The following is a 27,598-nucleotide window of genomic DNA, read 5'->3' as shown; positions in this document are numbered from 1 at the left end:
CGGCCTACATAAACACCTCAATGTCCAAGTGGAATTATGCTTTCAGAAATGTTTACAAATTAATTACAAATCAAAAGCTGAAATGTCTTGAGTCAATAAGTATTCAACCCCTTAGTTTTGACAAGCCTAAATAAATTCACAAGTAAAAATGTGCTTAACGTGTAAAATAAGTTGCATGGACTCACTGTGAAATAATATTTGTATTTTTTATTGACTACCTCATCTCTGTACCCCACACATACAGATAATTGTAAGGTCCCTTAGTCAAGCAGTGAATTTAAAAGAGATTCAACCACAAAGACCAGTGAGGTTTTACAATGCCTCGCAAAGGACACCTATTGGTAAAAAAAATTCAATAAAGCAGACATGGAATATCCCTTTGAGCATGGTGAAGTTATTAATTACACTTTGGATGGTGTATCAATACACCCAGTCACTACACAGATACAGGCATCCTTCCTAACTCAGCTGCCAGAGAGGAAGGACATCGCTCAGGGATTTCACCATGAGGCCAATGGTGGCCAAACAGTTAATGAGTTTAAGGGCTGTGATAGGAGAGAACTGAGGATGGAACAACATTGTAGTTACTCCACAATACAAACCTAATTGACGGCGTGAAAAGAAGGATGCCTGTACAGAATACAAATATTCCTCCTGTTTGCAACAAGGGCACTAAAAGTAATACTGCAATGTGGCAAAGCAATTCACTTTTTATTCTGATTACAAAGTGTTATGTTTGGGGCAAATCAAATTTGCAACACATCACCAAAATACCACTCTGTATTTTCAAGGATAGTGGTGGCTGCATCATGTTATGGGTATGCTTGTAATTGTTAAGGACTGGGGAGTTTCAGGAAAGAAAAATAAAAATGTAATGGAACTAAGCACAGGAAAAATCCTAAAGGAAAACCTAGTACAATCTGCTTTCCACCAAACACTGGGAGATCAATTCACCTTTCAGCAGGACAATGACCTAAAACACGAGACCAAATCTATACTGGAGTTGCTTACCAAGACAGTGAATGTTCCTGAGCAGCTGCTAAATGACGTAAATGTTACAGTTTTTACTTAAATCTGCTTGAAAATCTATGGCAAGACCTGAAAGTGAAAATGGTTGTCTAGCAATGATCAACAACCAATTCGACAGAGCTTGAAGAATTTAGAAAAACATTTATAGGCAAATGTTGCACAATCCAGGTGTGGAAAGCTCAGAGATTTACCCAGAAATACTCAGCTGTAATCGCTGCCAAAGGTGATTCTAACATGTATTGACTCAGGTGGTTGAATACTTATCTAATCAAGATACATTAGTGTTTAATTTTTACAAATGTAAAAATTTTTCTTCCACTTTGACATTAGCATATTTTGTGTAGATTGTTGACAGAAAGTTAATTTAATCCATTTAATCCCACTTTGTAATAACAAAATGTGGAAAAGGTCAAGGGGTGTGCATCCTTTGTAAAGGCTCTGTACATGCTTGGTTGTCCTGTGCTCTCAGGAACCCACCTGATATGTGGTGGTTTGGCTGGAGACAGGGCTGTGGAGAGAGAGAAAGCCAGGTTAATCAGGTCAGTGAATCAAGCACAGGAGAATTGACATGGGAAACTGCCTGTATGGGTGTTTTACTGTATGGGGGAACTGGGAGCTGTAGGGATGTAGAGCTGTAGGGTATAGGCGATAGTGTGTACTGGGGAGAATATACCAACCCTTGCCACCCAGTGAGTGAGTGCGGGAGGGGTATCTCTTGCTGGGTCGCCTCTCAAACGTACTGGCCCTCCTTAGCCTCCCTCCGTGGGTAGCCTGGTACTCAGTCTTTCCACTGAGAAGGAGAGAGAGAACACTTTAAAAGGATACTTCAGGATTTTGGCAGTGAGTCAGATTAACTCGTTGATACCATTTTTATGTCCCTGCTGGGAGCTGTAGGGATGTAGAGCTGTAGGGTATAGGCTATAGTGTGTACTGTGGAGAATATACCAACCCAGTTTAAAGGAACTAGCATTAGCGTAATTGCTAACTAGCATTAGCACAATGACTGGAAGTCTATGGTAACTGCTAGCATGCTAGTAGATATCATAGACTTCCAATCATGCCCTAATGCCAGTTAGCATTGGCTTGTGAAACTGCTGATAACTTCCTTAATACTGGATGCAGATAAATAAAAATGGTATCGTTGAGTCAATCTGACTCTGGGGAAGTAGATAAAGGGCTTCATTACCAAAACCCCCAAGTTTCCCTTTAACGACGATGAACAGTAGCTGGCATCTCTGTATTTGGCATGTCAGGATGTACAGAACATTTACATGACTCAACATACTGCGTCCCTGTATGGTGGTGCATGGAAGTGTGTATATCTGAAGGTCATTTCAGTTTGACATGTAAACAAACGGCATTTCCCTGTAACCATAGCTTCCATCATGTAACCATAGAGACAGCACTTGCATCTCGGATGGCGCACTAGTCCTCTTTTAGTGCACTACTTTTGACCAGAACCCTACCTAGTCTCAGAGTGCATCCAACATGGCACTCTATTCACTATATAGTGCACCCTAGAACTCTGGTCAAAAGTGGTGCACTCTATAAGGAATAGGGTGCCATTTTGGGCACAACCTCTGTAGTAGAGTTGAGTGTCGGTGCGAGCCCCACCCACCTGAACCTGAAGCGTGATCCAAGGCGTGTGAAGTCACTGCTGGAGGCCTTCCCAGTAGTGGGCTGGCGCAGCCGGAAGAAGGCGTGGCTCTCCACAGCACATTTCCACAAGTGTTTACACGTCTTCGAACTGTCCAACTGGAACACAAAGGTGTGCTCCTGCTCCCGCCCCTAAACACACAACAGCCAATCACAATCAAACACCACTCCGACAAAAGCAGTCCAAATATTTCAATGTCAATGAAATGGTCTCGTACATCACGATCACGTACAAGTGTGTAGCCTGTAAATGTGTGGTGGTGTGAAATGGAAATAGTTTTCTTTGCATATATCAGACACCCTCGGAGAGTGGGGTCATGGGCACGGGTATTTGTGTGTTGCTCACCTGATCATCGTCCTCCGTCACCACTAGGGTGAGTCGACTCTTTTTGAAATCCAGGCGGGTGATCTTGGGCCTGGAACACACACACACAGTTGACATCGCAGACCACACAGCTGTTTTCAAGAATATATCATTGTGTTTTGGAGTGTTCATGTCAAAGTGTGTGTTTACCAGAAGAAGAGGCCTATCTTGGTGGAACCCTCAAACACCAGGATGCCAGTGGGAGTGAGACCCAGAGCGTACTCTGCTCCGTCCCTTCCCTGAGGACAACACACAGTCACACACGCTCAGCGCTACTCTACAACAACTCTCTTCAAAAACATCACACTGACAACAGCACCAACCTTGACAAAGTGCATGTCCACTCCGTACAGCTCCAGCCATTTACACTTGTTGAGGAAGCTGGTCTCTGCCTGGGATGGATCCTTACCCCTGGGGAAACAAAACCACATGCTCAGTCTCTAACACACATACCCTGCCCTCTGGGTGGAATGTCCTCCAGATTTCTTGCAGTAATCCAGTTCAGATGTACACAACAGATTAGGGCCTAGGGGTTTATCTGGCCAATAGAGAGAGAGCGAAACTCAGTAGGGTTTCTCTTTGGTTTCTCGCTTTCACTGGTGTCATGTCAGCTCAGTGAGGCCCAGTGTGTGTGTGTGTAATCTGTGTGTATAATCTAATCTGAGATTGGAGCGATTATACACTAGCAGGGTTAAATACTGCCTGGATTCAATCAAGACGCTCCAGGGATTAATCCATCACACAGACAGAGGCAAACAGAGAGAGATTGAAAGAGAGAGGGAGAGGGTGATTTACATAGGTTTGATACAGCACTAGAAAACACCAGAGTGATGCACTCTGACTTGATGTTAAAGAACCAGACATTGTTCATGTGGTTATCACCTGTCCTGTGTTCTTATCCAGACACACCTACAGTCTGTTCAGACAGACACCAGTGAAGATGTCCTGTGTTCTTATCCAGACACACCTACAGTCTGTTCAGACAGACACCAGTGAAGATGTCCTGTGTTCTTATCCAGACACACCTACAGTCTGTTCAGACAGACACCAGTGAAGATGTCCTGTGTTCTTATCCAGACACACCTACAGTCTGTTCAGACAGACACCAGTGAAGATGTCCTGTGTTCTTATCCAGACACACCTACAGTCTGTTCAGACAGACACCAGTGAAGATGTCCTGTGTTCTTATCCAGACACACCTACAGTCTGTTCAGACAGACACCAGTGAAGATGTCCTTTTGGATGGTGTTTTAACTCACCTTAAGTCCACCCACTTGTTAAAGATGTCTGCCTCCATGGTCTCACTCTGTTTGGGTGTGAAGCGAAACTCTGACACCAGCTCAGGAGAATGTTCTAGAGGGTCACAGTCCCCCAGCTCACCTACACACACAAGCACGCACACATTATAGTCAGGGGTAAAAGAAACATGAATGCTGATTCCAGAGATACCGTAGTGTGTAAATCATCACCTACTCTGTAAGCAGTAGGCCCCCAGGTCTACTGAGACATCATATGGACACTTCAACCTGGAGGGAGAGAGGAAGGTTCCAGAGCAGAGAGATCACACCACACACACCGCATGCAGTGTTACTTCCAACACTATCTGTTTGTGTGTATATGTGTGTGTGTACAGTGCATTCAAAAAGTATTCAGACCCCTTGACCTTGTCCACATTTTGTTACGCTACAGCCTTATTCTAAAATTGATTATTTTTTTATATATTTTTTTAAATGTCCTCAATCCACACACACAATAACCCATAATGACATAACAAAAACAGATTTGAAATAGTATTAAAGTAGTATTTAATAATAAAACTGAAATATAACATTTACATAAGTATGCAGACCCTTTACTCAGTACTTTGTTGAAGCACCTTTGGCAGCGATTACAGCCTCAAGTCTTCTTGGGTATGACGCTACAAGCTTGGCACACCTGTATTTGGGGAGTTTCTCCCATTCTTCCCTGCAGATCCTCTCAAGCTCTGTCAGGTTGGTTGGGGAGCATCGCTGCACAGCTATTTTCAGGTCTCTCCAGAGATGTTCAATTGAGTTCATGTCCGGGCTCTGGCTGGGCCACTCAAGGACATTCAGAGACTTGTCCCGAAGCCACTCCTGCGTTGTCTTGGCTGTGTGCTTAGGGTCATTGTCCTGTTGGAAGGTGAACCTTCGCCCCAGTCTGAGGTCTGGAGCCGGTTTTCATCAAGGATCTCTGTACTTTGCTCGATTCATATTTTCCTCGATCCTGACTAGTCTCCCAGTCCCTGTCAGTGAAAAACACCCTCACAGCATGATTCTGCCACCACCATGCTTCACTGTAGGGATGGTGCCAGGTTTCCTCCAGACGTGACGCTTGGCATTCAGGCCAAGAATTCAATCTTGGTTTCATCAGACCAGAAAATCTTGTTTCTCATGGTTTGAGAGTTCTTTAGGTGCCTTTTGGCAAACTCCAAGCAGGCGGTCATGTGACTTTTACTGAGGAGTGGCTTCTGTCTGGCCCTTCTGCCATAAATGACTGATTGGTGGAGTGCTGCAGAGATGGTTGTCCTTCTGGAAGGTTCCCCCATCTCCACAGAGGAACTGGAGCTCAGTCAGAGTGACCATCAGGTTCTTGGTCACCTCCTTGACAAAGGCCCTTCTCCCCCGATTGCTCAGTTTGGCAGTGCAGCCATCTCTCTGAAAAGAGATGCTGGTTCTTGGTGGTTCCAAACTTCTTCCATTTAAGAATGATTGAGGCCACTGTGTTCTTGGGGACCTTCAATGCTGCAGAAATGTTTTGGTACCCTTCCCCAGATCTGTGTCTCGACACAATCCTGTCTCAGAGCTCTATGGACAATTCCTTCGACCTCATGGTTTGGTTTTTGCTCTGACAACTGTGGGACCTTATATAGACAGGTGTGTGCCTTTCCAAATCGTGTCCAATCAATTGAATTTACCACAGGATGATCAATGGACACAGGATGCACCGGAGCTCAATTTCAAGGTCTCATAGCAAAGGGTCTGAATACTTACGTAAATAAGGCATTTGTTTTTTATACATTTGCAAACATTTCTAAAAACCTGTTTTTGCTTTGTAATTAAGAGGAATTTTGTGTAGATTGATGAGGGGAAAAAAATTTGTAATTAATTTTAGAATAAGGCTGTAACGTAACAAAATGTGGAAAAATGGAAGGGGCCTCAATACTTTCCGAATGCACTGTGTGTGTGTGTGTGTGTGTGTGTGTGTGTGTGTGTGTGTTGGGGAGGAGAGGTCCTTTTCTTCAAATTAGCAGCCCACTGATGTTCTGATCCTGTACTTTATTATAGAGCTACACACAGGAGACATGACCCAGATGGAGAGAGAGAATGAGAGAGAGAGAATGAGAGAGAGAGAATGAGAGTGAGAGTGAGGTTTAGTGTGTATGTGTGTGTTAGGAGCTGCTTACTTGCCGGACAGAATGTCTTGTCGAAGCTGCAGCACAAACAGGTATCTGGAACACAGACAAAAGGAGTGAGAATAAAACCACTGATGTAGAATCAATCTTCCTCCCTTTCACACTGACTGACTGGCACACAGACTGTCTTCCTCCCTTTCACACTGACTGACTGGCACACAGACTGTCTTCCTCCCTTTCACACTGACTGACTGGCACACAGACTGTCTTCCTCCCTTTCACACTGACTGACTGGCACACAGACTGTCTTCCTCCCTTTCACACTGACTGACTGGCACACAGACTGTCTTTCTCCCTTTCACACTGACTGACTGGCACACAGACTGTCTTCCTCCCTCTGAAGAGGCCTCAGTCCATTTTGCCTTAATTAGTCTCTTCACCACTGGACCAAATTAATTAGCTACACTGACCCCTTACACCTCTACACTACACCGAGGAGGGGGTGAGATTGTGTGAATGAGACAGTATGTATTCATGAGTGCTAGAGTGTGAGTGTGAGCGCACAGGCAGCCAGTGGTGGTGTTACCTGGTGAACTCCTCATGTAGGTTATTGGGCTCTGAGGAGTAGAACTTCACCCTGAAGAACAGTCTGTATGGAGGACCATCTGAAAGACAGACAGACACATTCAATTAGGGGAAAGAAGATAGTCAGGCCAATCTATCATTCTACCACATTGTATATAAATATATATAAATAAATAAAAAACCCTGGCGACACCAGGCACTTAATTTAAAAATTGTCTGGAAACTCGGGTAAGAACCAGGCAGCCCTCTCTGTGAGAGGGGCGTTTCCTGACAAAGTAAACATTGGCGTCACCCTGCACCACTCACCATGTCAACAGCTGGTAATGAACCACCTGCCTTCCCACTTACACCCCCCCCCCCCACCCCACACACACTGTATACAGTGCACACATTAAGTAGAGGACACTACCAACAGTCTGGCAAAAGTAGCTGGCTTTCGCATGTTATTAACTATACACCACACACACTAAGAATATTAGATAGTGGGAGTGAATGGACTCACCTCTGATCTGTTTCTTTATGGGCTTGGACACATCCAGCCAGTGCTGCAAGAGACACAAAGAAGTAGACAACAGAATGTTGTACATATGAGGGGTTACAACCTTCCCAGCTCTGCAGATTTAGCTGTGAAGAGAGAATCATTAGATCATTTGTTTTGGTGCTGTCCATATGGAGCTCGTTTTGGTCGCAGGCACAAGAACTGCAACATTTACCTGCAGCTAACGCTTCAAATTGCACTGCTGGGTGATCTGAAAAGTCATAGTCAATCAATTAATAATATAATACTTTTGTCAAACTTGTTTGTAAATTAAAAATAATCTGTAGAAACCATGAGAATAGAAAGGTTCAGAACTTTTGTGAAACATCACAGCACAGTTGAAAAATAAATGGCAAATAGAAATTAAAACATGATTGTGTTCAGAGAATGTATTTATTTATTAACCCTTATTTTACCAGGTAAGTTGACTGAGAACACATTCTCATTAACAGCAAGTACCTGGGGAATAGTTACAGGGGAGAGGAGGGGGGATGAATGAGCCAATTGTAAGCTGGGGATGATTAGATGGTCATGATGGTATGAGGGCCAGATTGGGAATTTATCCAGGACACCGGGGTTAACACCCCAAATCTTACAATAAGTGCCATGGGATCTTTAGTGACCACAGAGAGTCAGGACACTCGTTTAGGACACCCTACACAGAGCAATGTCCCCAATCACTGCCCTGGGGCATTGGGATATATATATTTATTTTTAGACCAGAAGAAAGGGTGTCTCCTACTGGCCCTCCAACACCACTTCCAGCAGCATCTGGTCTCCCATCCAGGGACCAACCCTGCTTAGCTACAGAAGCAGGCCAGCAGTGGGATGCAGGGTGGTATGCTGCTGGCCTGATGGGAGGGGTTCAGAGATAGATGGGAGGGGTTCAGAGATAGATGGGAGGGGTTCAGAGATAGATGGGCAGATAGATGGGCAGAGAGACCGCGTCAGGTAGAGAGAGAGAATATGACTGATAGCTGTAGCGTCAGATCAATCATTTTAACACCACATTGTGATTGATTTAACTAGTGTCATTACATCATAGGGAAGCCCCTCAGCAATGGCAGGTTGTGGTGTGTGTGTGTTCAGAGGCTGTATGTATATCTACTCACTGAGACTTGTTCTGGGTCCATGAACTGCAGTCCAAAGTAGTCAGCCTCCACCAGGTCCAGATGATACCTGATCTGGTCAAACAGCTCCTGGCCCTTTGACCTTTTCTGTTAAACACACACTTGTATTATAGTCACAATAGGGAGCAGGAGAATAAACAGCCTAGACAATGCGGGTGGATACGGAGCAGAATGACAGAGTGTGGGTCATTACTAGGGACTGCATCTGGGGCATAATCAGAGGGAGAAGACCTGAGGGAGAAGCCATAATTCAGGCCTTTGTCTTTGAAACACCCACCATCCATAGGGCTCTTGAGCTGAACACCCACCAAGATGCAATGCCCTAAACCACTAAAAAGCTGCACCCCTCAAAGTGTGTTTTTAAAAGAGAGAGGATAACCTTGTACTTTGTTCCCTGATAACAAGTATGAACCTGCCAACCTGTGTGTGTGTGGTTATGGAGTGGGAGGTCACACAAAAAAATAAACTCTTGCCCTTCCTGTTCCTCTCCTCAGCTCCCGTCAAAGCACAACACAACACACACTCCCAAACCAGCCCCTACCCAAAGCACTTTCCCTAGAGACACATTCCCCCTAGATATTATCCCCAAAGCTCCTGTGTAGATCTGGATTAGACAGCAGGTGCAAGTAAAAATGGGACAAAGTCCACCAAGCCTATGAGAAGGCAGAAAAGGTGAAGTTAACACCATAGTGTTAGTGCCCATCAAATCAACTCATATCTAGATGAGTGTTTAGGGGTAGTGGCTAGCTGAAAGTGCCTAGGGGCATAGCACTGGGGTGTTTAGGGGTAGTGGCTAGGTGAAAGTGCCTAGGGGCATAGCACTGGGGTGTTGAGGGGTAGTGGCTAGGTGAAAGTGCCTAGGGGCATAGCACTGGGGTGTTTAGGGGTAGTGGCTAGGTGAAAGTGCCTAGGGGCATAGCACTGGGGTGTTGAGGGGTAGTGGCTAGGTGAAAGTGCCTAGGGGCATAGCACTGGGGTGTTGAGGGGTAGTGGCCAGGTGAAAGTGCCTAGGGGCATAGCACTGGGGTGTTTAGGGGTAGTGGCTAGGTGAAAGTGCCTAGGGGCATAGCACTGGGGTGTTGAGGGGTAGTGGCTAGGTGAAAGTGCCTAGGGGCATAGCACTGGGGTGTTGAGGGGTAGTGGCTAGGTGAAAGTGCCTAGGGGCATAGCACTGGGGTGTTGAGGGGTAGTGGCTAGGTGAAAGTGCCTAGGGGCATAACACTGGGGTGTTGAGGGGTAGTGGCTAGGTGAAAGTGCCTAGGGGCATAGCGCTGGGGTGTTGAGGGGTAGTGGCTAGGTGAAAGTGCCTAGGGGCATAGCACTGGGGTGTTGAGGGGTAGTGGCTAGGTGAAAGTGCCTAGGGGCATAGCACTGGGGTGTTTAGGGGTAGTGGCTAGGTGAAAGTGCCTAGGGGCATAGCACTGGGGTGTTTAGGGGTAGTGGCTAGGTGAAAGTGCCTAGGGGCATAGCACTGGGGTGTTGAGGGGTGTTGAGGTGCTACAGCACCCCTTGATAAATCACAAGAAAAACATTTTAAATACCTAATATTTGTTCACCAAAGTAGTGCCCTTGCCCTTTACTACTCCTGTATGAGCAGCCCCCTGACAAATAAAAGTCAGCACCCCCACCCCTAAACATCTTCCCCTAGGGGACAGGCCCTAGCAGGTCGATATTGGATGAAGACAAGAGTTCAATTGAATTCATTTCAACTCAATACACTTGTAGATGAATCCCTGAGGGAGGATTCAGCAGTCATGTTCAGGCTTGTTCCTGTTAGAGCTCTATATCGACTCTGGTTTCAGTCAGCTGACGTCTGGTGGCCGTTAGCACGAGCTAGTTCTAATTAACAAGAGAAAACTAAGGAAATAGTCCTTACATACACAAGCCTGTATTCTCTAAGGCAAAGTTATAGCCTTCTGTTTGGAATAGATTTAATGTGATATTACTGAATTTACTGTTTAGTTCTTTAGAGAGGATGCTTTCCACACACTGCAAGAACTCATCTCTGGAGTCAAACTTCATGAAGCATTTTAACTACACCATATCCTGGCTCCACGCACCTGCAGCTCACTAATTTAACTTCCAACAATTTACGTCCTCACACGCAGTGAATTGCTCTCATGTTCTGATGTTTTGTCTATTTGCCAGAGAATGTCTTGCCTGATACAAATCAAACGTAACTAGTCGCGTCTCTACAGTAACATTAAATCATAGGTTCTCTAATAGAGAATCTCCATCCATGACCATTGATTCCCTCAGCAGTCTGACTTCCTGTATGTATTCAAAAAGTGACGCATGAGACGGCTTCATGGACCATGATGACACGCGCACCAACCCGACCTTTAAGATAAAACTCTCTCAAGACAACATGACGCACACATGTCTACGTCTCCCCTGGACACATTTCTCTTGTCACAGCGCCACGAGATAAATCACATCACTCCCTCCCTCCCTCACAGAGACAAGAGAGAGAGATAGAAAACTGAGGACGGCGGGAAGGAGGCCGAGAAGGGAAGGGAGATGGGCAGAGAGGTGGAGGTTTCTGAGGTAGGCAGCTTCCTGCCAACAGTCAGAATGGGGAAGTAATGTGGTGAATTGGCTGATCACAACGCCATCTGTAGCCCTACCCCTCACTGCACAGCACACACACACACTGACAGGTGGTAAAACTCCATGGTGCTGAATGACCTAAGCCATACAACCATAGAAGAACAGTCACTTTATATTCTGCTGAGAGAGAATTATGTCTGAAAATAATATGGAGACACCACACACACTCACTGGTATATCCACGTTAACGTCCGACCCATCCAGCAGCAGCACACGGCAGGTGATTGCATCCTTGTCGGTCCCAGCCGCCGGGATGTGCACCGCCGCTCCCCCGGTCACCACGGCGGGCGCGTGGACGACCTGCTGTTGGTGCGCGAGGAGCGCGGGGTTCGCGGTTCCTCCTCTTCCTTTCCCGTCCCGTTCGTCCGCTGTCTGAAACCGTCTGCGCGAGCGGTGGCTGAACGTCCGGCGTAGGAAGCCCATCATCTTTCCAATTGTTAATTCTACCCACAGCGCGAGCACCGTGTTCGGTGTCCACGGGGAGGCTTACTACACGGAAACAATGTGTGTGGCGTTTGTCCCACTGCCACCACCCCGGGGCGAAGAGTCCCTCACCGCAGGCACGGAGACATCAGGCTGCCGCTGAATCCTGAAATTCGGCAGCCGTGGGGATCACCAGCCGCATAATTGAGCAGGACCCGACAATTCGGCATTAAAAAAAACAACCAGTTGAATTTCCCAATCATGTATTATGTTTCAATAGTGAACTCACTCACGGAAGCACACCCCCCTCTTCGTCTCCTCTCACCGTTTGTCCCCGCTCGCACACCTGCTGTTGTACGGATTGTGAAATCCTGGAGAAATGTCGAGCAGCTCCGCAGCAGGCGTCCCTATAGTCTCACATACCGAGGAATGAGGTTACAGTCTCCCGGCACGCGTTTACCCAAACCCGTGCTCGGTATTATTTAATCCTCTCACGAAGAACCGAAACTACTCCACCTCACAGGTAAGTCAACCAGAGGAACTGGACAAACAGCATGCTTTGCGCCTGCGTAAAAACAACGCAGAACAAACTTTTTTTTTAATATACTGGGGCCAGGCTGTGTCAGCGAAGCAGCGCTCCCTGCCGGCCAGAGGCGACACCACAAGAGGGACAATGTAATGTTGAGGACAAGCAAAAAATAATGCAATTTCAGAACAAACCGGTAGGATTATGGTTTAGCCGAGGGATTCAAGCAGAAACAAACACACACACACACCAGTGAAAGTGCAGAGTTCACCTCTCCTAAAACAAATATATTCCTTTTACTAACTCCTGATATCTGCCTGCTATGGTTGTTTATTAGTAATGGCTACTATGCCCCTCAAATCTTTCTATGATATCAGTAGACTGTACAACATGGTCTGGGACTTATGTTGGCACTGAACTGGAGCATGCAGACATCTAGGGCAGGTAACTGGAATGTGTTTAAATGGCATCTAACTGCACTGCAGCCTGTAGGACTCAACTCCTACAATGTTTTGATATGTACAGGCGACTCTACAGACCACAAATATACATAAAAATGGACCTGGAACTGATATTACATATTATCTTTCATCTGTAAAATTCACTCTGAGAATGTAAGATCCGATCAACTGACTTTTACTACATCAACAAACAGACAAAGAGCTCCAAGTAGATGTCAGTGTGTTTATTCAGTGTCAATAATTTAGGGAAGGTGGGAGCGGGGGTAGTGTGTGGTGGCTCTGGCAGTGTTAGTCTCCACTGTGAATCCACCGAAAGCCTCAACACTCTCCCAACAAGAGACAGACCAGTCAATCCTATAGCCGCCACTCAGGAGGAACTGAGATAGTCTTCAGTCACTCATACAGTAGCACTTTGGTCCCAGAGAATAAAAAATAAATAAAAAGACCTTTACATACATGGTCCTTCCCTGCTAGCGGTGCTCTATGGCTAACATAAGGATAGGACTAGCTGAGCACATTCGGCACTATGGCTTGTTATGTGCTGTAGCAACAGAAGGCTAGCCGTTGCCGAGCACTTAAGGCTAGTGGAGTGCTCTGGCTCTCTATGGCTACAGCCTAGTGGTCCTCTTCTCCTGTTAGCCTAGCGCTGGGGCTAGCTGTCCTCTTCTCCTGTTAGCCTAGCGCTGGGGCTAGCAGTCCTCTTCTCCTGTTAGCCTAGCAGTCCTCTTCTCCTGTTAGCCTAGCGCTGGGGCTAGCTGTCTCCCCACCTCCTGTTAGCCTAGCATTGTGGCTAGCTGTCCCCCCCATCCTCCTGTTAATGGTCCGTTAGCAGTGCTGAAGGTGGTGCTGCGGAATGCTCTCCTCTCTCTCTCTGTAGACACGCAGGATGGCCTCACACATAAACCGGAACTGACACTTGAACACAAACATAAAAACAGTCCAGTCACACAACAAACATACCAAAGGAAGTTGCAGACATAGTCATTAGGGTTTCAATGCTGATCTTGGGAGGAGAGTAGCTAATGGTTAGACGTATAGGCGCGTGTGTACCGTGGTTTGGATCATCATGGCCCTCTGGTCTCGGAGCATCCTGATAATGTCCAGAGGGAACACAGGTCGACCGCTCTCCAACAGCGACAACGCCGTCTCCATGGTAATGAGAACACCTGTACGCCCAATCCCTGCGCTGCAATTACATCAACAACATACATGAGGTGTTATAAATCTTGTAACCCTAGTGTGAGTGTGAGTGTGTGTGTGTGTGTGTGTGTGTGTGTGTGTGTGTGTGTGTGTGTGTGTGTGTGTGTGTGTGTGTGTGTACCTGCAGTGCACCATAAGTGGTGTGTCTCCTGTCCTCCTCTCTCTAACAGAGGTGATGAACAGCAAGAAGTCTGAGGGGTCATCAGGTACACCATGGTCTGGCCATGCTACATACTGCAGGTGGGTCACCGAACGCTCCTCTCCCAGCTGGAAACAAACACACACACACACACACATACGTGTTTAGGAAAAACAGACAGAAAACAGCTGAGAGAACACCCCCCCCCATCCGTCTCTCAAAGATATTTTCATTAATTAAATTAACTTGGATATGTGATGATTGTAATGGGAGAGATGGATGAGATATGAGAGAGAAACTGAGAAATGTGTAGGGTATGGTAACTCATTAGTTTCTGTGATGAGGGAGAGATGGAGGAGAGTAGAGGGAGAGATGGAGGAGAGATGGAGGAGAGTAGAGGGAGAGATGGAGGAGAGATGGAGGAGAGTAGAGGGAGAGTAGAGGGAGAGTAGAGGGAGAGTAGAGGGAGAGATGGAGGAGAGATGGAGGAGAGATGGAGGAGAGTAGAGGGAGAGATGGAGGAGAGATGGAGGAGAGTAGAGGGAGAGATGGAGGAGAGATGGAGGAGAGTAGAGGGAGAGATGGAGGAGAGATGGAGGAGAGTAGAGGGAGAGATGGAGGAGAGATGGAGGAGAGTAGAGGGAGAGATGGAGGAGAGATGGAGGAGAGGAGAGGGAGAGATGGAGGAGAGATGGAGGAGAGTAGAGGGAGAGATGGAGGAGAGATGGAGGAGAGTAGAGGGAGAGATGGAGGAGAGATGGAGGAGAGTAGAGGGAGAGATGGAGGAGAGATGGAGGAGAGTAGAGGGAGAGATGAGAGATGGAGGAGAGTAGAGGGAGAGATGAGAGATGGAGGAGAGTAGAGGGAGAGATGAGAGATGGAGGAGAGTAGAGGGAGAGATGAGAGATGGAGGAGAGTAGAGGGAGAGATGAGAGATGGAGGAGAGTAGAGGGAGAGATGAGAGATGGAGGAGAGTAGAGGGAGAGATGAGAGATGGAGGAGAGTAGAGGGAGAGATGAGAGATGGAGGAGAGTAGAGGGAGAGATGAGAGATGGAGGAGAGTAGAGGGAGAGATGAGAGATGGAGGAGAGTAGAGGGAGAGATGAGAGATGGAGGAGAGTAGAGGGAGAGATGAGAGATGAGAGAGTAGAGGGAGATGAGAGATGGAGGAGAGTAGAGGGAGAGATGAGAGATGGAGGAGAGTAGAGGGAGAGATGAGAGATGGAGGAGAGTAGAGGGAGAAATGAGAGATGGAGGAGAGTAGAGGGAGAAATGAGAGATGGAGGAGAGTAGAGGGAGAGATGAGAGATGGAGGAGAGTAGAGGGAGAGATGAGAGATGGAGGAGAGTAGAGGGAGAGATGAGAGATGGAGGAGAGTAGAGGGAGAGATGAGAGATGGAGGAGTGTGTTGTCCAGCCTGTGGTCCATGCAGGGATTAACTGACAGCCAGAGGAACAGATGGGTCTGCACAGCAGTGTAGTGTTGTGTGTGTGTGTCTCTTTGGCAGGCTATTATTGTAAAGGAGAACATGTTCTATATTAACCTCTGTGGTGTAAAGGTAAATAAACACAATGCCAATGGAAGCAGAAACACGTGGAGCTGGATGGGGATAGTTTGGTCAATGTTTCCTGTGGAGAACACACACACACACACACACACACACACACACACACACACACACACATATATGGCACACACACACACACACACATATGGCACACACATATGGCACACCTCCTGTTATGTGAGCCAGGTCATGTTTGTGTGTTACCTGTGCGTGTGTTAAGGTGAATTGGCGTGTGACGTAGGCCAGGTTGCATTCCTCAGAGTGGCAGCTGACCCTCAGGTACCCATAATCCCTCACTTCAGGAGGGTGTGGCCAGTACTGGTGGCACTTAGTCTGAAACACACACACGATTGATTTTGACATTCATTAATATTGATTTACTATAGAGGCTGTAATCTTTAAGCTCTGAGAAATGTTATTTTACTGAGCTGTGTTCCATATTTCTGAGTCAGTGCTTCACTCACTGTGTTCTCCCAAACATCTCAGGACATTCTCAGGGCCAGTACGTATATTACATCAGGAGATGAGTGGAAACTGACTGTCAGTCTGAATGTGTGTGTGTGTGTGTGTGTGTGTGTGTGTGTGTGTGTGTGTGTGTGTGTGTGTGTGTGTGTGTGTGTGTGTGAGAAAAACCAGGGCACTTGTGGAATATCAGCAAGACAATCAATTAGTGAGAGCTTCAGGTTACCAAGCAACAGGCAGGCAAAGACGCAGACAGCGACTCACAATGAGCCTGGGACCTTGGTAAACCTGTGTGTGCTATACCCATTCTCATTCAGTAAATGTATGTTTCACTCTTTGAAAGAGAGAGACAGAGAGGGTCCGTGTGCATACCCGTCCTCTCTCGGTGAGTGTGGTGAGCATGATGATGGTGTGTGTGTGTTGCTCCCACACACTCTGCCAGAAGTGAGTGCAGGTCTGAGGCAGCGGTCCTTGAGCTGCAATGTAGCGCAGACACACACCAGACCCTGGGGGCACCACCTGAGACACACACACACACACACACACACACACACACAGCATGACTATACACAAACCAACAAGGACAACACCAAACACAGTGTGTACTGACCGTGATGTGGCTTGCATTGATGTAGTCCTCTTGGTCCTGAAGTACCACTCTGGAGACGTCATCTGACAGAACAAAGAGTTAGAGATGGAGTCAGAACCAGGGCCCTCCAGACCCACCCAAACCACCGTACCAGCTCAACAAACAAAGCACCAGTGTCCTGTCCTCCAGCTCCACAGATTCAGGACATTAGGGAAGATGGGTACACTGGCATGTCCAGTCACTCCTACTAGGACACACAACTGTGTGTGAGATGGTGTGTGTACTCACAGGGCAGCACATCCTTGTATCTGTTCTTGTCTGTGTTCTCAGGGAGACGAGCGCAGGCTACTGACAGGCCAGGCTTCCTCATGTACAGGTTCTACAACACACACATCACCACCATCACTCACCATGCTCTTCTGTCTGGATTGTCATCAGCAGGTCTTATTGACAAGTTATTCCAAAAGTGCATCTGTTACATTTAACACAGAAGCAAGTCCCTTTCATAGTGTTGTTGTCTAACTAAAACACACCTCGAAGTGGAAGGTGAGAGTGCCTGTCTGGATTCCCCTCTCCAGTTGTTTCATGGACTCTTCAAGTGTCTGGCCTTGTTCTGATTGGCCAGGCAGAAGCAGTGGTTCACCGTGTGATTGGCCAGTCAGAGACAGGGCAGAGGGAAACTGCAGCAGGGGTGCCACACGCCCTGGACCTAAACACACACACACACAGTGTGTTACCTGCATCAGTGTCTGGCTAGCAGGCCCATTCTCTTGCTCTCTCTAGTGTGTGTTACCTTTGCGTCGTATAAGCAGAGCCAGCTCTCTGGAGTGGGACTCTCTGCTGGCTCTTATAAACATGACCACCTGGTCATGCGTGTGTTCAGAGATGTCGCGACCGTTGATCAGCACGACCTGGTCACCTTCCAACAACCTGGGCTCAACCCGCCCCGCCTACAATCAATTCAACAAGTCAAATCACATTGGATTCATCTAAAGTACTGTTTACAAATGCATTATCTACACAGATAAACCAGAAGACATGTCACTTACAGGGGAGTCAGGGTTGACCTGGGATATGGCCAGGGACATCTTCTGGTCCACGCCACCCTGAGAAGAGGAACAGTCAGGGATACAGGAATGGTACTGCATGTAAGAGAGTAGGTGTGTGATTAATTGAAGGGGAGACTCACTTTGACATTGAAACCAAACTTTCCGTCGTGATCAGGAGCGAGACGCACCAATAGCAGGTCGCCATCCCCCAGAGCACGCTGCAACACACACAGATTAGATACTTTATCACAAACACATGATCACACCCTTGTCTGTCTGGGTAACTGACCTTGTCCCGGTAGTGAGAGGTGGCCTTAATGTCTTCCTCTCCTGTGCCGATGTCATCAACCTGCGACCATCCGCCTCCTTGGCTGTGAGTGCCAGAAACACAGAGATAGATACGGTGTTCAGAACTGACTCCAACATGAGAATGTACTTTACACTGATACACACACACGGTATGAAATTGTGTGTGTCTGACCTGTGTGTAGGCGTGCCCTCCTGGCTGCCCCTGCTGCTGCTGAGGGAGACCCTGTAGGTGTAAAATACATCCTCCCCCTCCGACACGTCTCGCAGGTCATTGTTCAGCTCCACTGAGGAGGGGCGGGGTTTACGGGCGCCATGACGCACACGAGGACTCCGCCTAACAGAGAGATACAGAGACAAGGTACGATGAAGTTACCCCTAGTCACAGCTACCCCTTACATGGTATCTCCTGCTGCAGCAGTGTGTGAGGCTGTGGTGTGGGTAGTACCAGTTGGGTGTGAGCGGGGGGGATCGGGACGGTAGGCTCTTGGTCTCCAGATGTTCTGACGAGGTGGATCCCCTCAGAGCTGGGTTCCACTCCATCCCACCCACCACTTTTTTACACACTGGACCACTGCAGAGGAGATGAGTGTGTGTGTGCAGATGAGTAAAATAAAGACAGAAAGATAGTGTGTATGATGGGGGTGTGTGTGTGTGCGCGCTTGCCTGTCTGTTTTAGTGTTGCCCAAGGCCCAGTGTTGTGAGAGCAGCTTGTTGTGTATCTGGGTTGCCAGGTTGGTGTGGTGTTGGCTACGGGTTGCCAGGTTGGTGTGGAAGAAGCAGTGATGGTCCACACATGACCTCCACAGGTTCTTACAGGCCCTGGGGCACGGCAGGACCAGGCTCAACACACAGTCCTGCGTCTCCCCCTGGAACACACACAGGTTATGAAGACAACACTAAAGTCAGCCAATAGGAGAGCAGGATACAATTTTGAGCCAATCAGGACTCACATGTTTGCGTTTGAGCTGCATAAGGAAGCGTTTCCTCTTGAAGGATATCTTGATGATGTTCACCCTGCAAGAGACAATACACACTCAGGGTGTGTATTTGCGTGCGGTGTGTGTGTGTGTGTGTGTGTGTCTGATCAGAAGTCCAGGTGCTCACCAGGGGAAGAAACTGGAGCAAATCATGTTACAGAAGATAGCCACGCCCCCTGAGGCCAATCCCACCAATAGAGGGGAACTGTTGGAGTCCTGAGAGAAAGAAAGAGATGGAAACATGAGAGGGAGAAGAGGGAAGACGAGGGCGAGTCAGAGGGAGACATATGGAGGTACTTACCATGGCAGTGTGTAGCTCCACTCCATACAGCTCCAGAGTTCTTGCTGTGTTGAGAAAACACAGCTCTGCCTCACTCTGCTTCAGCCCCCTGAAACAGCACATGAGTAGGATAGGTTGGTATCAGCTCCACCATGTCCTCTAGTAGGCTAGGGGGGTGCTGTACACGTGCCTGGCCTGGGTGTGGGTGTGTACCTGTGCCCTGGGTACAAAGCCTCCACTCTAGACAGGAAGTCATCATCCTGCTCTGGGAGGAAGTGGCTTTTGGACAGGTAACCAGGGAGAAGGTCTGGGGAGTAGTCGCCTAGCTCAGCTACAACACAGAGAGAGAGAAAGGGGAGAAAGAGAGAGAAGGGGAGAGAGAGGGGGGGTGAGAGAGAGAAAGCAAGAGAAGGGGTAAAACAGAGAGAGAGGGGGGGGGGGTGAAACAGATGATGTTATACACCCAGACAGACAACACACTAAAAAGACCAAAGAAGAGTAACTTACACTGCACAGCATAGGAGGCCAGTACTACAGCTGCACTCAGAGGACACTTCAACCTGCAGGACACACACACACACTTTCTCAATGTAACGTCACATTGTTTACACCACTAGGTGGAGTAAGAGGGAATGCATGTGAAGGTGGGAGCTCGTAATGTGTCTGACCTGCCCTCTCTGATGTCACTTCTGATCTGGAGGAAGTACAGATGTCTGAAGACACACAGGACAGTAGAGGAGACTTATTATCTGAATCACACATGTACAGTACAAGCTAATGTCACACAGACACTCTACATAGTCTACAGGCACACACACACACACTCTCTCTCTCAACAGTCTACAGGTACACACACACACTCTACATAGTCTACAGGTACACACACACACACACACACACACACACACACACACACACACACACACACACACACAGGGGCTCTGAAACCAGGTCTCCCATAGGAGAACCCAACCTCTTGACCATTAGACCAAGAGGAAATTCCCTATTGGGCCAAAGGTTCCAGTGAGTTTGAAGTGGCAGGCAGGGCTACCTCATCCCGAGACCATGATCTCTCCTCATGTCCATACCTAGTCTGGTCATGCTGTAGAGAGTTGGGGTCTGAGATGAAGAATCGGACTCGGAGGGTCAGGTAGAATGGAGAGACAACTCCTGTAGGACAGAGACTCTGTTAGACACAGCCCAATGACCTCACCTCTGACCTTAACCCGACCGTCACCCCTGACCGTAATAAACCGTCACCCCTGACCTTAATATGACCCCCACAATCCCCTCACCCCTTCCACAGAATTCAATCTTACATTTATCAAAATGTAAGATCTCATTTAGTGTTTCTTACCTTTCAGCTGCTTCTTCAGTGGTTTGTTGGCCTCCAGCCACCTCTGCAAGACAAACTATGTTAATCAAAGTCATGATGCTACATTCACCATCTGTTGTGTGCATTTTAGAGTATTCACTAAGTGTGTGTAGCTACTCACAGGAGAGTGTGTTTGAGCTGTGTTAGTGTAGCTACTCACAGGAGAGTGTGTTTGAGCTGTGTTAGTGTAGCTACTCACAGGAGAGTGTGTTTGAGCTGTGTTAGTGTAGCTACTCACAGGAGAGTGTGTTTGAGCTGTGTTAGTGTAGCTACTCACAGGAGAGTGTGTTTGAGCTGTGTTAGTGTAGCTACTCACAGGAGAGTGTGTTTGAGCTGTGTTAGTGTAGCTACTCACAGGAGAGTGTGTTTGAGCTGTGTTAGTGTAGCTACTCACAGGAGAGTGTGTTTGAGCTGTGTTAGTGTAGCTACTCACAGGAGAGTGTGTTTGAGCTGTGTTAGTGTAGCTACTCACAGGAGAGTGTGTTTGAGTGACGATGGTGGTGTTGGAGTCTCGTAGCTGCAGACTGAAGAAGTGTCTCTCCAGCAGACCCAGCTGGTTACACACCTGCTCCAGCAAAACCTCACCTGCATCCTGCTTCTGAGAGACGCAAAACACACCTTATACCGGGAGTCAGTCAGTGTGTGTGTGATATTGCAGTACAGTGTGTTTTGGTAAAGCTTTTCTAGTGAGTGTGTTCTCCATGTCAAGGTTGTGTGTTGACTGTGTGTACTCACGTTGACTGTAAAGGTCTGGATAGTGTTGTCCAGTAGTTGAACCAAACACAGTAGATCAGGTTTGGGCATGTCTGTTACCGCGGGTTACTCAGCCTCTTACACACACACACACACACACACACACGTCTATCAGAGTCCAAAATGTACAGAATTCTAGAATATTGGACCATTGGCTTTCATACTTTTCTAATTCTCAATGCGGCTCGAGACAGTGGTCTCAGAGCTGCGTTGGTTGGGAATGTTCCGTTATGGCTGTGTGTTCCCTCCGTGGACAGTGGTCTCAGAGCTGCGTTGGTTGGGAATGTTCCGTTATGGCTGTGTGTTCCCTCCGTGGACAGTGGTCTCAGAGCTGCGTTGGTTGGGAATGTTCCGTTATGGCTGTGTGTTCCCTCCGTGGACAGTGGTCTCAGAGCTGCGTTGGTTGGGAATGTTCCGTTATGGCTGTGTGTTCCCTCCGTGGACAGTGGTCTCAGAGCCGCGTTGGTTAGGAATGTTCCGTTATGGCTGTGTGTCCCTCCGTGGACAGTGGTCTCAGAGCTGCGTTGGTTGGGAATGTTCCGTTATGGCTGTGTGTCCCTCCGTGGACAGTGGTCTCAGAGCCGTGTTGGTTAGGAATGTTCCGTTATGGCTGTGTGTTCCCTCCGTGGACAGTGGTCTCAGAGCCGCGTTGGTTAGGAATGTTCCGTTATGGCTGTGTGTTCCCTCCGTGGACAGTGGTCTCAGAGCTGCGTTGGTTAGGAATGTTCCGTTATGGCTGTGTGTCCCTCTGTGGACAGTGGTCTCAGAGCTGCGTTGGTTAGGAATGTTCCGTTATGGCTGTGTGTTCCCTCCGTGGACAGTGGTCTCAGAGCTGCGTTGGTTGGGAATGTTCCGTTATGGCTGTGTTCCCTCCGTGGACAGTGGTCTCAGAGCTGCGTTGGTTGGGAATGTTCCGTTATGGCTGTGTTCCCTCCGTGGACAGTGGTCTCAGAGCTGCGTTGTTTAGGAATGTTCCGTTATGGCTGTGTTCCCTCCGTGGACAGTGGTCTCAGAGCTGCGTTGGTTAGGAATGTTCCGTTATGGCTGTGTTCCCTCCGTGGACAGTGGTCTCAGAGCCGCGTTGGTTAGGAATGTTCCGTTATGGCTGTGTTCCCTCCGTGGACAGTGGTCTCAGAGCTGCGTAGCTATGTCACAATGGGACGCGGGACTGTCACGTCTCTCTGTGTCTTTGCACTCTGAATTACGCGTCACTCACTCATACACACACACACACACACACAACCCTCAGTCCATCTCTCCTCAACCTGGGGAGAGATAAAACACACATCTTAATGAAACACCTCCAGACTCTGGAAACTGGGATGATATCTGCTCATGTAGATTAGCCACTCCCTAAGGATGACATCATCTGCAGTGAACAGCCCCTTTTCTACTTCACACACTGAGTAATGCAGTGTGTCTGTGAAGCAGTATCATGCTATAATGAGTAATGCAGTGTGTCTGTGAAGCAGTATCATGCTACACTGAGTAATGCAGTGTGTCTGTGAAGCAGTATCATGCTATAATGAGTAATGCAGTGTGTCTGTGAAGCAGTATCATCCTACACTGAGTAATGCAGTGTGTCTGTGAAGCAGTATCATCCTACACTGAGTAATGCAGTGTGTCTGTGAAGCAGTATCATGCTACACTGAGTAATGCAGTGTGTCTGTGAAGCAGTATCATGCTATAATGAGTAATGCAGTGTGTCTGTGAAGCAGTATCATGCTACACTGAGTAATGCAGTGTGTCTGTGAAGCAGTATCATGCTATAATGAGTAATGCAGTGTGTCTGTGAAGCAGTATCATCCTACACTGAGTAATGCAGTGTGTCTGTGAAGCAGTATCATCCTACACTGAGTAATGCAGTGTGTCTGTGAAGCAGTATCATGCTACACTGAGTAATGCAGTGTGTCTGTGAAGCAGTATCATGCTATAATGAGTAATGCAGTGTGTCTGTGAAGCAGTATCATCCTACACTGAGTAATGCAGTGTGTCGTTGAAGCAGTATCATGCTACACTGAGTAATGCAGTGTGTCTGTGAAGCAGTATCATGCTACACTGAGTAATGCAGTGTGTCTGTGAAGCAGTATCATGCTACACTGAGTAATGCAGTGTGTCTGTGAAGCAGTATCATGCTACACTGAGTAATGCAGTGTCTGTGAAGCAGTATCATGCTACACTGAGTAATGCAGTGTGTCTGTGAAGCAGTATAATGCTACACTGAGTAATGCAGTGTGTCTGTGAAGCAGTATCATGCTACACTGAGTAATGCAGTGTGTCTGTGAAGCAGTATCATGCTACACTGAGTAATGCAGTGTGTCTGTGAAGCAGTATCATGCTACACTGAGTAATGCAGTGTGTCTGTGAAGCAGTATCATGCTACACTGAGTAATGCAGTGTGTCTGTGAAGCAGTATCATGCTATAATGAGTAATGCAGTGTGTCTGTGAAGCAGTATCATCCTACACTGAGTAATGCAGTGTGTCTGTGAAGCAGTATCATCCTACACTGAGTAATGCAGTGTGTCTGTGAAGCAGTATCATGCTACACTGAGTAATGCAGTGTGTCTGTGAAGCAGTATCATGCTACACTGAGTAATGCAGTGTCTGTGAAGCAGTATCATGCTACACTGAGTAATGCAGTGTGTCTGTGAAGCAGTATCATGCTACACTGAGTAATGCAGTGTGTCTGTGAAGCAGTATCATGCTACACTGAGTAATGCAGTGTGTCTGTGAAGCAGTATCATACTACACTGAGTAATGCAGTGTGTATGTGAAGCAGTATCATGCTACACTGAGTAATGCAGTGTGTCTGTGAAGCAGTATAATGCTACACTGAGTAATGCAGTGTGTCTGTGAAGCAGTATCATGCTACACTGAGTAATGCAGTGTGTCTGTGAAGCAGTATCATGCTACACTGAGTAATGCAGTGTGTCTGTGAAGCAGTATCATGCTACACTGAGTAATGCAGTGTCTGTGAAGCAGTATCATGCTACACTGAGTAATGCAGTGTGTCTGTGAAGCAGTATCATGCTACACTGAGTAATGCAGTGTCTGTGAAGCAGTATCATGCTACACTGAGTAATGCAGTGTGTCTGTGAAGCAGTATCATGCTACACTGAGTAATGCAGTGTGTCTGTGAAGCAGTATCATGCTACAATGACTAATGCAGTGTGTCTGTGAAGCAGTATCATGCTACACTGAGTAATGCAGTGTGTATGTTGGTAATACATTATTATCTGTCCAGAGTCTTAACATGTGCTTTTTTCCCTGTTCTCTCCTCCGCCCTTGGCAGACCGCTGAATGATAAGAATGTTAAATATTGTCAGAGACAAGCTAGTCCATCCACAGGCCTAGGAACTGATCTCAGATCTACATGCACACACACGAGCTGCAGTGTTGTTTACACACCAGTTCTACTGGGCATCAACCCACTAACCCATGCTTTTAATAACAGCCCTGTGTGTGTACTTGTTCATGTAGGCTAAGGGGAGTGGGCCAGGTCTTTTTGTAGGCCTCTCTCTCGCTCACACACGTTAATGTTTGGACTCACTCTGAATACATTACAGTGAGTAGAGCACTCTCTCACGGCTGATTTCCCATAATGATAATGACATTCACACCAGTTACAATTGAGCTGCCTAAACTATTTTAGGACAGAGTTGTTTGCCAAGTCTAGACTGTTGAGTGGGCAGTATTGGTATACAACATTGCCTATTTAAAGTGTGTCAGCTAGGCCTGAGATTTTCTCCTGGTTGCATTGGCGAACTTGTTCTCAGATGAGCAACGTTATCTCGGTTATCGATTAAACTAGTGTATCGCAATGATTAACACGGAGAATAAGATAACGTCCGATATACTACATGGTAGGTTATTTGAAACATACAGCCTCGACGTGGACTTTAAACTAAGTAGTCTCTATGAACGACCAACATAAACGTAGCCTAATGTTATAGGTTATTCTGCTGCTACGCTCAACATGCCATTCAGCAACTTTAACGTTACTTCACTTCGGATATCAAGTTGTTCCTGGAGGATTGTTATGAGAACACAGACAATCTAGCTTGAGAAGATCAGTTAAAATACCTCGGTAGTCCTGGATTTGGAAACTTTGTCATGTCCGTTGATACTATCGCTGTTAAAAACCTTGGAACTGGGCGCGTCGCGCGGGCAGGTGGAGGTAAACATCGGTAAATGTCCGGAAAGAGATATTCCGGCGGCCCCGCCTCTTCACAATGCGCGCTCCCGCCTTGGTGGATGCGTGTTCTGGTCCTCAACCACCCCCGCTGTAGGCTACAGCAGATCATATTCTTTCATCAGAGGAAGAAGATATCATGTAATCTGTTCACGCAGCCCCGCAGAACTGTAGAATGACACTGATTCACCAGAACAAGGGGTGGAATATACTTTGAAAAAAAGCTCAACTTCCAGAGATGTGAAAGTGAAACTCGGTCGAGGTTCTTGGCTGGTCCACAAAAGAGTGGAGTCCCTCAGGTTTTGTTCATTGGGACTACTTTGGGATCGCATCATTCTTTCCTTCCTTCCTTGAAGTAGCCTAGGTTACTTATTCATAGGAGAAAAGGAATGGTGCCTCAGCATAGCTTCCACATGTCCTGTCGTGAGGAGGCTCATCCATGGTCCAGTCAGGGGCTCGCTTCCTCTCCTAAAGCAGCGTCATCTCCTTGTCCCCTCTCCTTTATCTCAGTAGTCTAATGACTCCATCTCATTGTCTCATCTCCTCGTTCATCTGTACTCATCCATAAAGTCAGATATTTCCAGTTTTTCCATTCCAGTGCAGATGAAGGGAATGAAACCTGTCTAATTACATCCCCAATTAAAATGTGACTTTCTTATCCGATCGAGACAATCATATTACTATCAATGTACCGGTCTCTGTCCTAACAGAATATGTTGTAATCCTATGTCAAACAGCCTGAGATGCAGCCTGTAATTTAATCCCATAGAACCTCTCTGGGGTCCTGCTGCCATCTACAGGGAAGACGAGGTACTGCTGAAGCGGGTGTTTGTTATTTTCTTTCAATTCGTGTCGAATTAATTTGTAGACAACCAGGTGAGGGGAGATCCTAACTAATCAATGGCGTTAATTGATCAATCAAGTACAAGGGAGGAGCAACAATCCGCAGACACTCGGCCCAGCAAGGACAGGGGTGGGCAAACTTTTTAGTTCGAGGGCCGCACAGATTGTTGGGGGGACCGATTTGTTTGTCAAAATCAATTTGCAGGCCAGAAAAGGGGGTTATTTGAACATCTATACTGTAGGTCCATTATAATTTATATAAATATATACTGTAGGTTCATTATAATTTATATAAATCTATACTGTAGGTCCATTATAATTTATATAAATATATAGTGAAGGTCCATTATAATTTATATAAATAAATAGTGTAGGTCCATTATAATTTATATAAATATATAGTGTAGGTCAATTATAATTTATATAAATATATAGTGTAGGTCCATTATAATTTATATATACTGTAGGTCCATTATAATTTATATAAATATGGAGTGTAGGTCAATTACAATTTATATAAATATATAGTGTAGGTCCATTATAATTTATATAAATATATAGTGTAGGTCAATTATAATTTATATAAATATATAGTGTAGGTCCATTATAATTTATATAAATATATAGTGTAGGTCCATTATAATTTATATAAATATATACTGTAGGTCCATTATAATTTATATATAGTGTAGGTCCATTATAATTATATAAATATATAGGGTAGGTCCATTATAATTTATAGAAATCTATACTGTAGGTCCATTATAATTTATAGAAATATATAGTGTAGGCCAATTATAATATATATAAATATATAGTGTAGGTCCATTATAATTTATATAAATATATACTGTAGATCCATTATAATTTATATATAGTGTAGGTCCATTATAATTATATAAATATATAGTGTAGGTCCATTATAATTTACATAAATCTATACTGTAGGTCCATTATAATTTATAGAAATATATAGTGTAGGCCCATTATAATTTATATAAATATATAGTGTAGGTCCATTATAATTTATATAAATATATACTGTAGGTCCATTATAATTTATATAAATATATAGTGTAGGTCCATTATAATTTATATATAGTGTAGGTCCATTATAATTTATATAAATATATAGTGTAGGTCCATTATAATTTAAATATACTGTAG

The 27,598-nt window shown here is 46.2% G+C and overlaps 1 protein-coding gene across 7 annotated transcripts in view; it reads right to left on the bottom strand.

The window, feature by feature from the left end:
• Nucleotides 1-26,174, bottom strand: part of LOC115181027 (tyrosine-protein phosphatase non-receptor type 3) — a 47,994-nt gene extending 21,820 nt beyond the window's left edge. For 4 of the 7 annotated variants that reach the window (XR_003873236.1, XR_003873237.1, XM_029743150.1 and 1 more), the window contains exons 1-37: nucleotides 25,480-26,173; nucleotides 21,378-22,660; nucleotides 21,115-21,240; nucleotides 20,625-20,667; nucleotides 20,356-20,437; nucleotides 19,936-19,980; nucleotides 19,775-19,827; nucleotides 19,481-19,598; nucleotides 19,289-19,376; nucleotides 19,115-19,203; nucleotides 18,961-19,024; nucleotides 18,674-18,876; nucleotides 18,456-18,581; nucleotides 18,183-18,344; nucleotides 17,991-18,072; nucleotides 17,842-17,919; nucleotides 17,702-17,758; nucleotides 17,446-17,602; nucleotides 17,186-17,361; nucleotides 16,941-17,031; nucleotides 16,674-16,735; nucleotides 16,436-16,582; nucleotides 15,806-15,934; nucleotides 14,017-14,162; nucleotides 13,746-13,881; nucleotides 8,658-8,762; nucleotides 7,510-7,552; nucleotides 7,009-7,087; nucleotides 6,474-6,518; nucleotides 4,523-4,575; nucleotides 4,309-4,429; nucleotides 3,373-3,460; nucleotides 3,200-3,288; nucleotides 3,032-3,101; nucleotides 2,648-2,817; nucleotides 1,707-1,819; nucleotides 1,507-1,537 (exon numbers count right to left, since the gene is read on the bottom strand). Coding sequence is in view for 5 of the 7 variants with exons in the window: in XM_029743150.1 (XP_029599010.1) it covers nucleotides 1,507-1,537; nucleotides 1,707-1,819; nucleotides 2,648-2,817; nucleotides 3,032-3,101; nucleotides 3,200-3,288; nucleotides 3,373-3,460; nucleotides 4,309-4,429; nucleotides 4,523-4,575; nucleotides 6,474-6,518; nucleotides 7,009-7,087; nucleotides 7,510-7,552; nucleotides 8,658-8,762; nucleotides 13,746-13,881; nucleotides 14,017-14,162; nucleotides 15,806-15,934; nucleotides 16,436-16,582; nucleotides 16,674-16,735; nucleotides 16,941-17,031; nucleotides 17,186-17,361; nucleotides 17,446-17,602; nucleotides 17,702-17,758; nucleotides 17,842-17,919; nucleotides 17,991-18,072; nucleotides 18,183-18,344; nucleotides 18,456-18,581; nucleotides 18,674-18,876; nucleotides 18,961-19,024; nucleotides 19,115-19,203; nucleotides 19,289-19,376; nucleotides 19,481-19,598; nucleotides 19,775-19,827; nucleotides 19,936-19,980; nucleotides 20,356-20,437; nucleotides 20,625-20,667; nucleotides 21,115-21,240; nucleotides 21,378-21,446 (3,536 nt within the window). In the remaining 2 variants the exon portion in view is untranslated. Of the gene's footprint in view, nucleotides 1-1,506; nucleotides 1,538-1,706; nucleotides 1,820-2,647; nucleotides 2,818-3,031; nucleotides 3,102-3,199; nucleotides 3,289-3,372; nucleotides 3,461-4,308; nucleotides 4,430-4,522; nucleotides 4,576-6,473; nucleotides 6,519-7,008; nucleotides 7,088-7,509; nucleotides 7,553-8,657; nucleotides 8,763-13,745; nucleotides 13,882-14,016; nucleotides 14,163-15,805; nucleotides 15,935-16,435; nucleotides 16,583-16,673; nucleotides 16,736-16,940; nucleotides 17,032-17,185; nucleotides 17,362-17,445; nucleotides 17,603-17,701; nucleotides 17,759-17,841; nucleotides 17,920-17,990; nucleotides 18,073-18,182; nucleotides 18,345-18,455; nucleotides 18,582-18,673; nucleotides 18,877-18,960; nucleotides 19,025-19,114; nucleotides 19,204-19,288; nucleotides 19,377-19,480; nucleotides 19,599-19,774; nucleotides 19,828-19,935; nucleotides 19,981-20,355; nucleotides 20,438-20,624; nucleotides 20,668-21,114; nucleotides 21,241-21,377; nucleotides 22,661-25,479 lie in introns of all 7 variants that reach the window. The other 3 variants (XM_029743149.1, XM_029743152.1, XM_029743153.1) reach the window with 3 other exon arrangements.
• Nucleotides 26,175-27,598: the final 1,424 nt, after the last annotated feature.

Source organism: Salmo trutta, unplaced genomic scaffold (genome assembly GCF_901001165.1).
Source record: "Salmo trutta unplaced genomic scaffold, fSalTru1.1, whole genome shotgun sequence".
NCBI lineage: Eukaryota > Metazoa > Chordata > Actinopteri > Salmoniformes > Salmonidae > Salmo > Salmo trutta.
The sequence above is the reverse complement of the archived record's forward strand: the minus strand, read 5'-3'. Positions and strand labels throughout refer to the sequence as shown.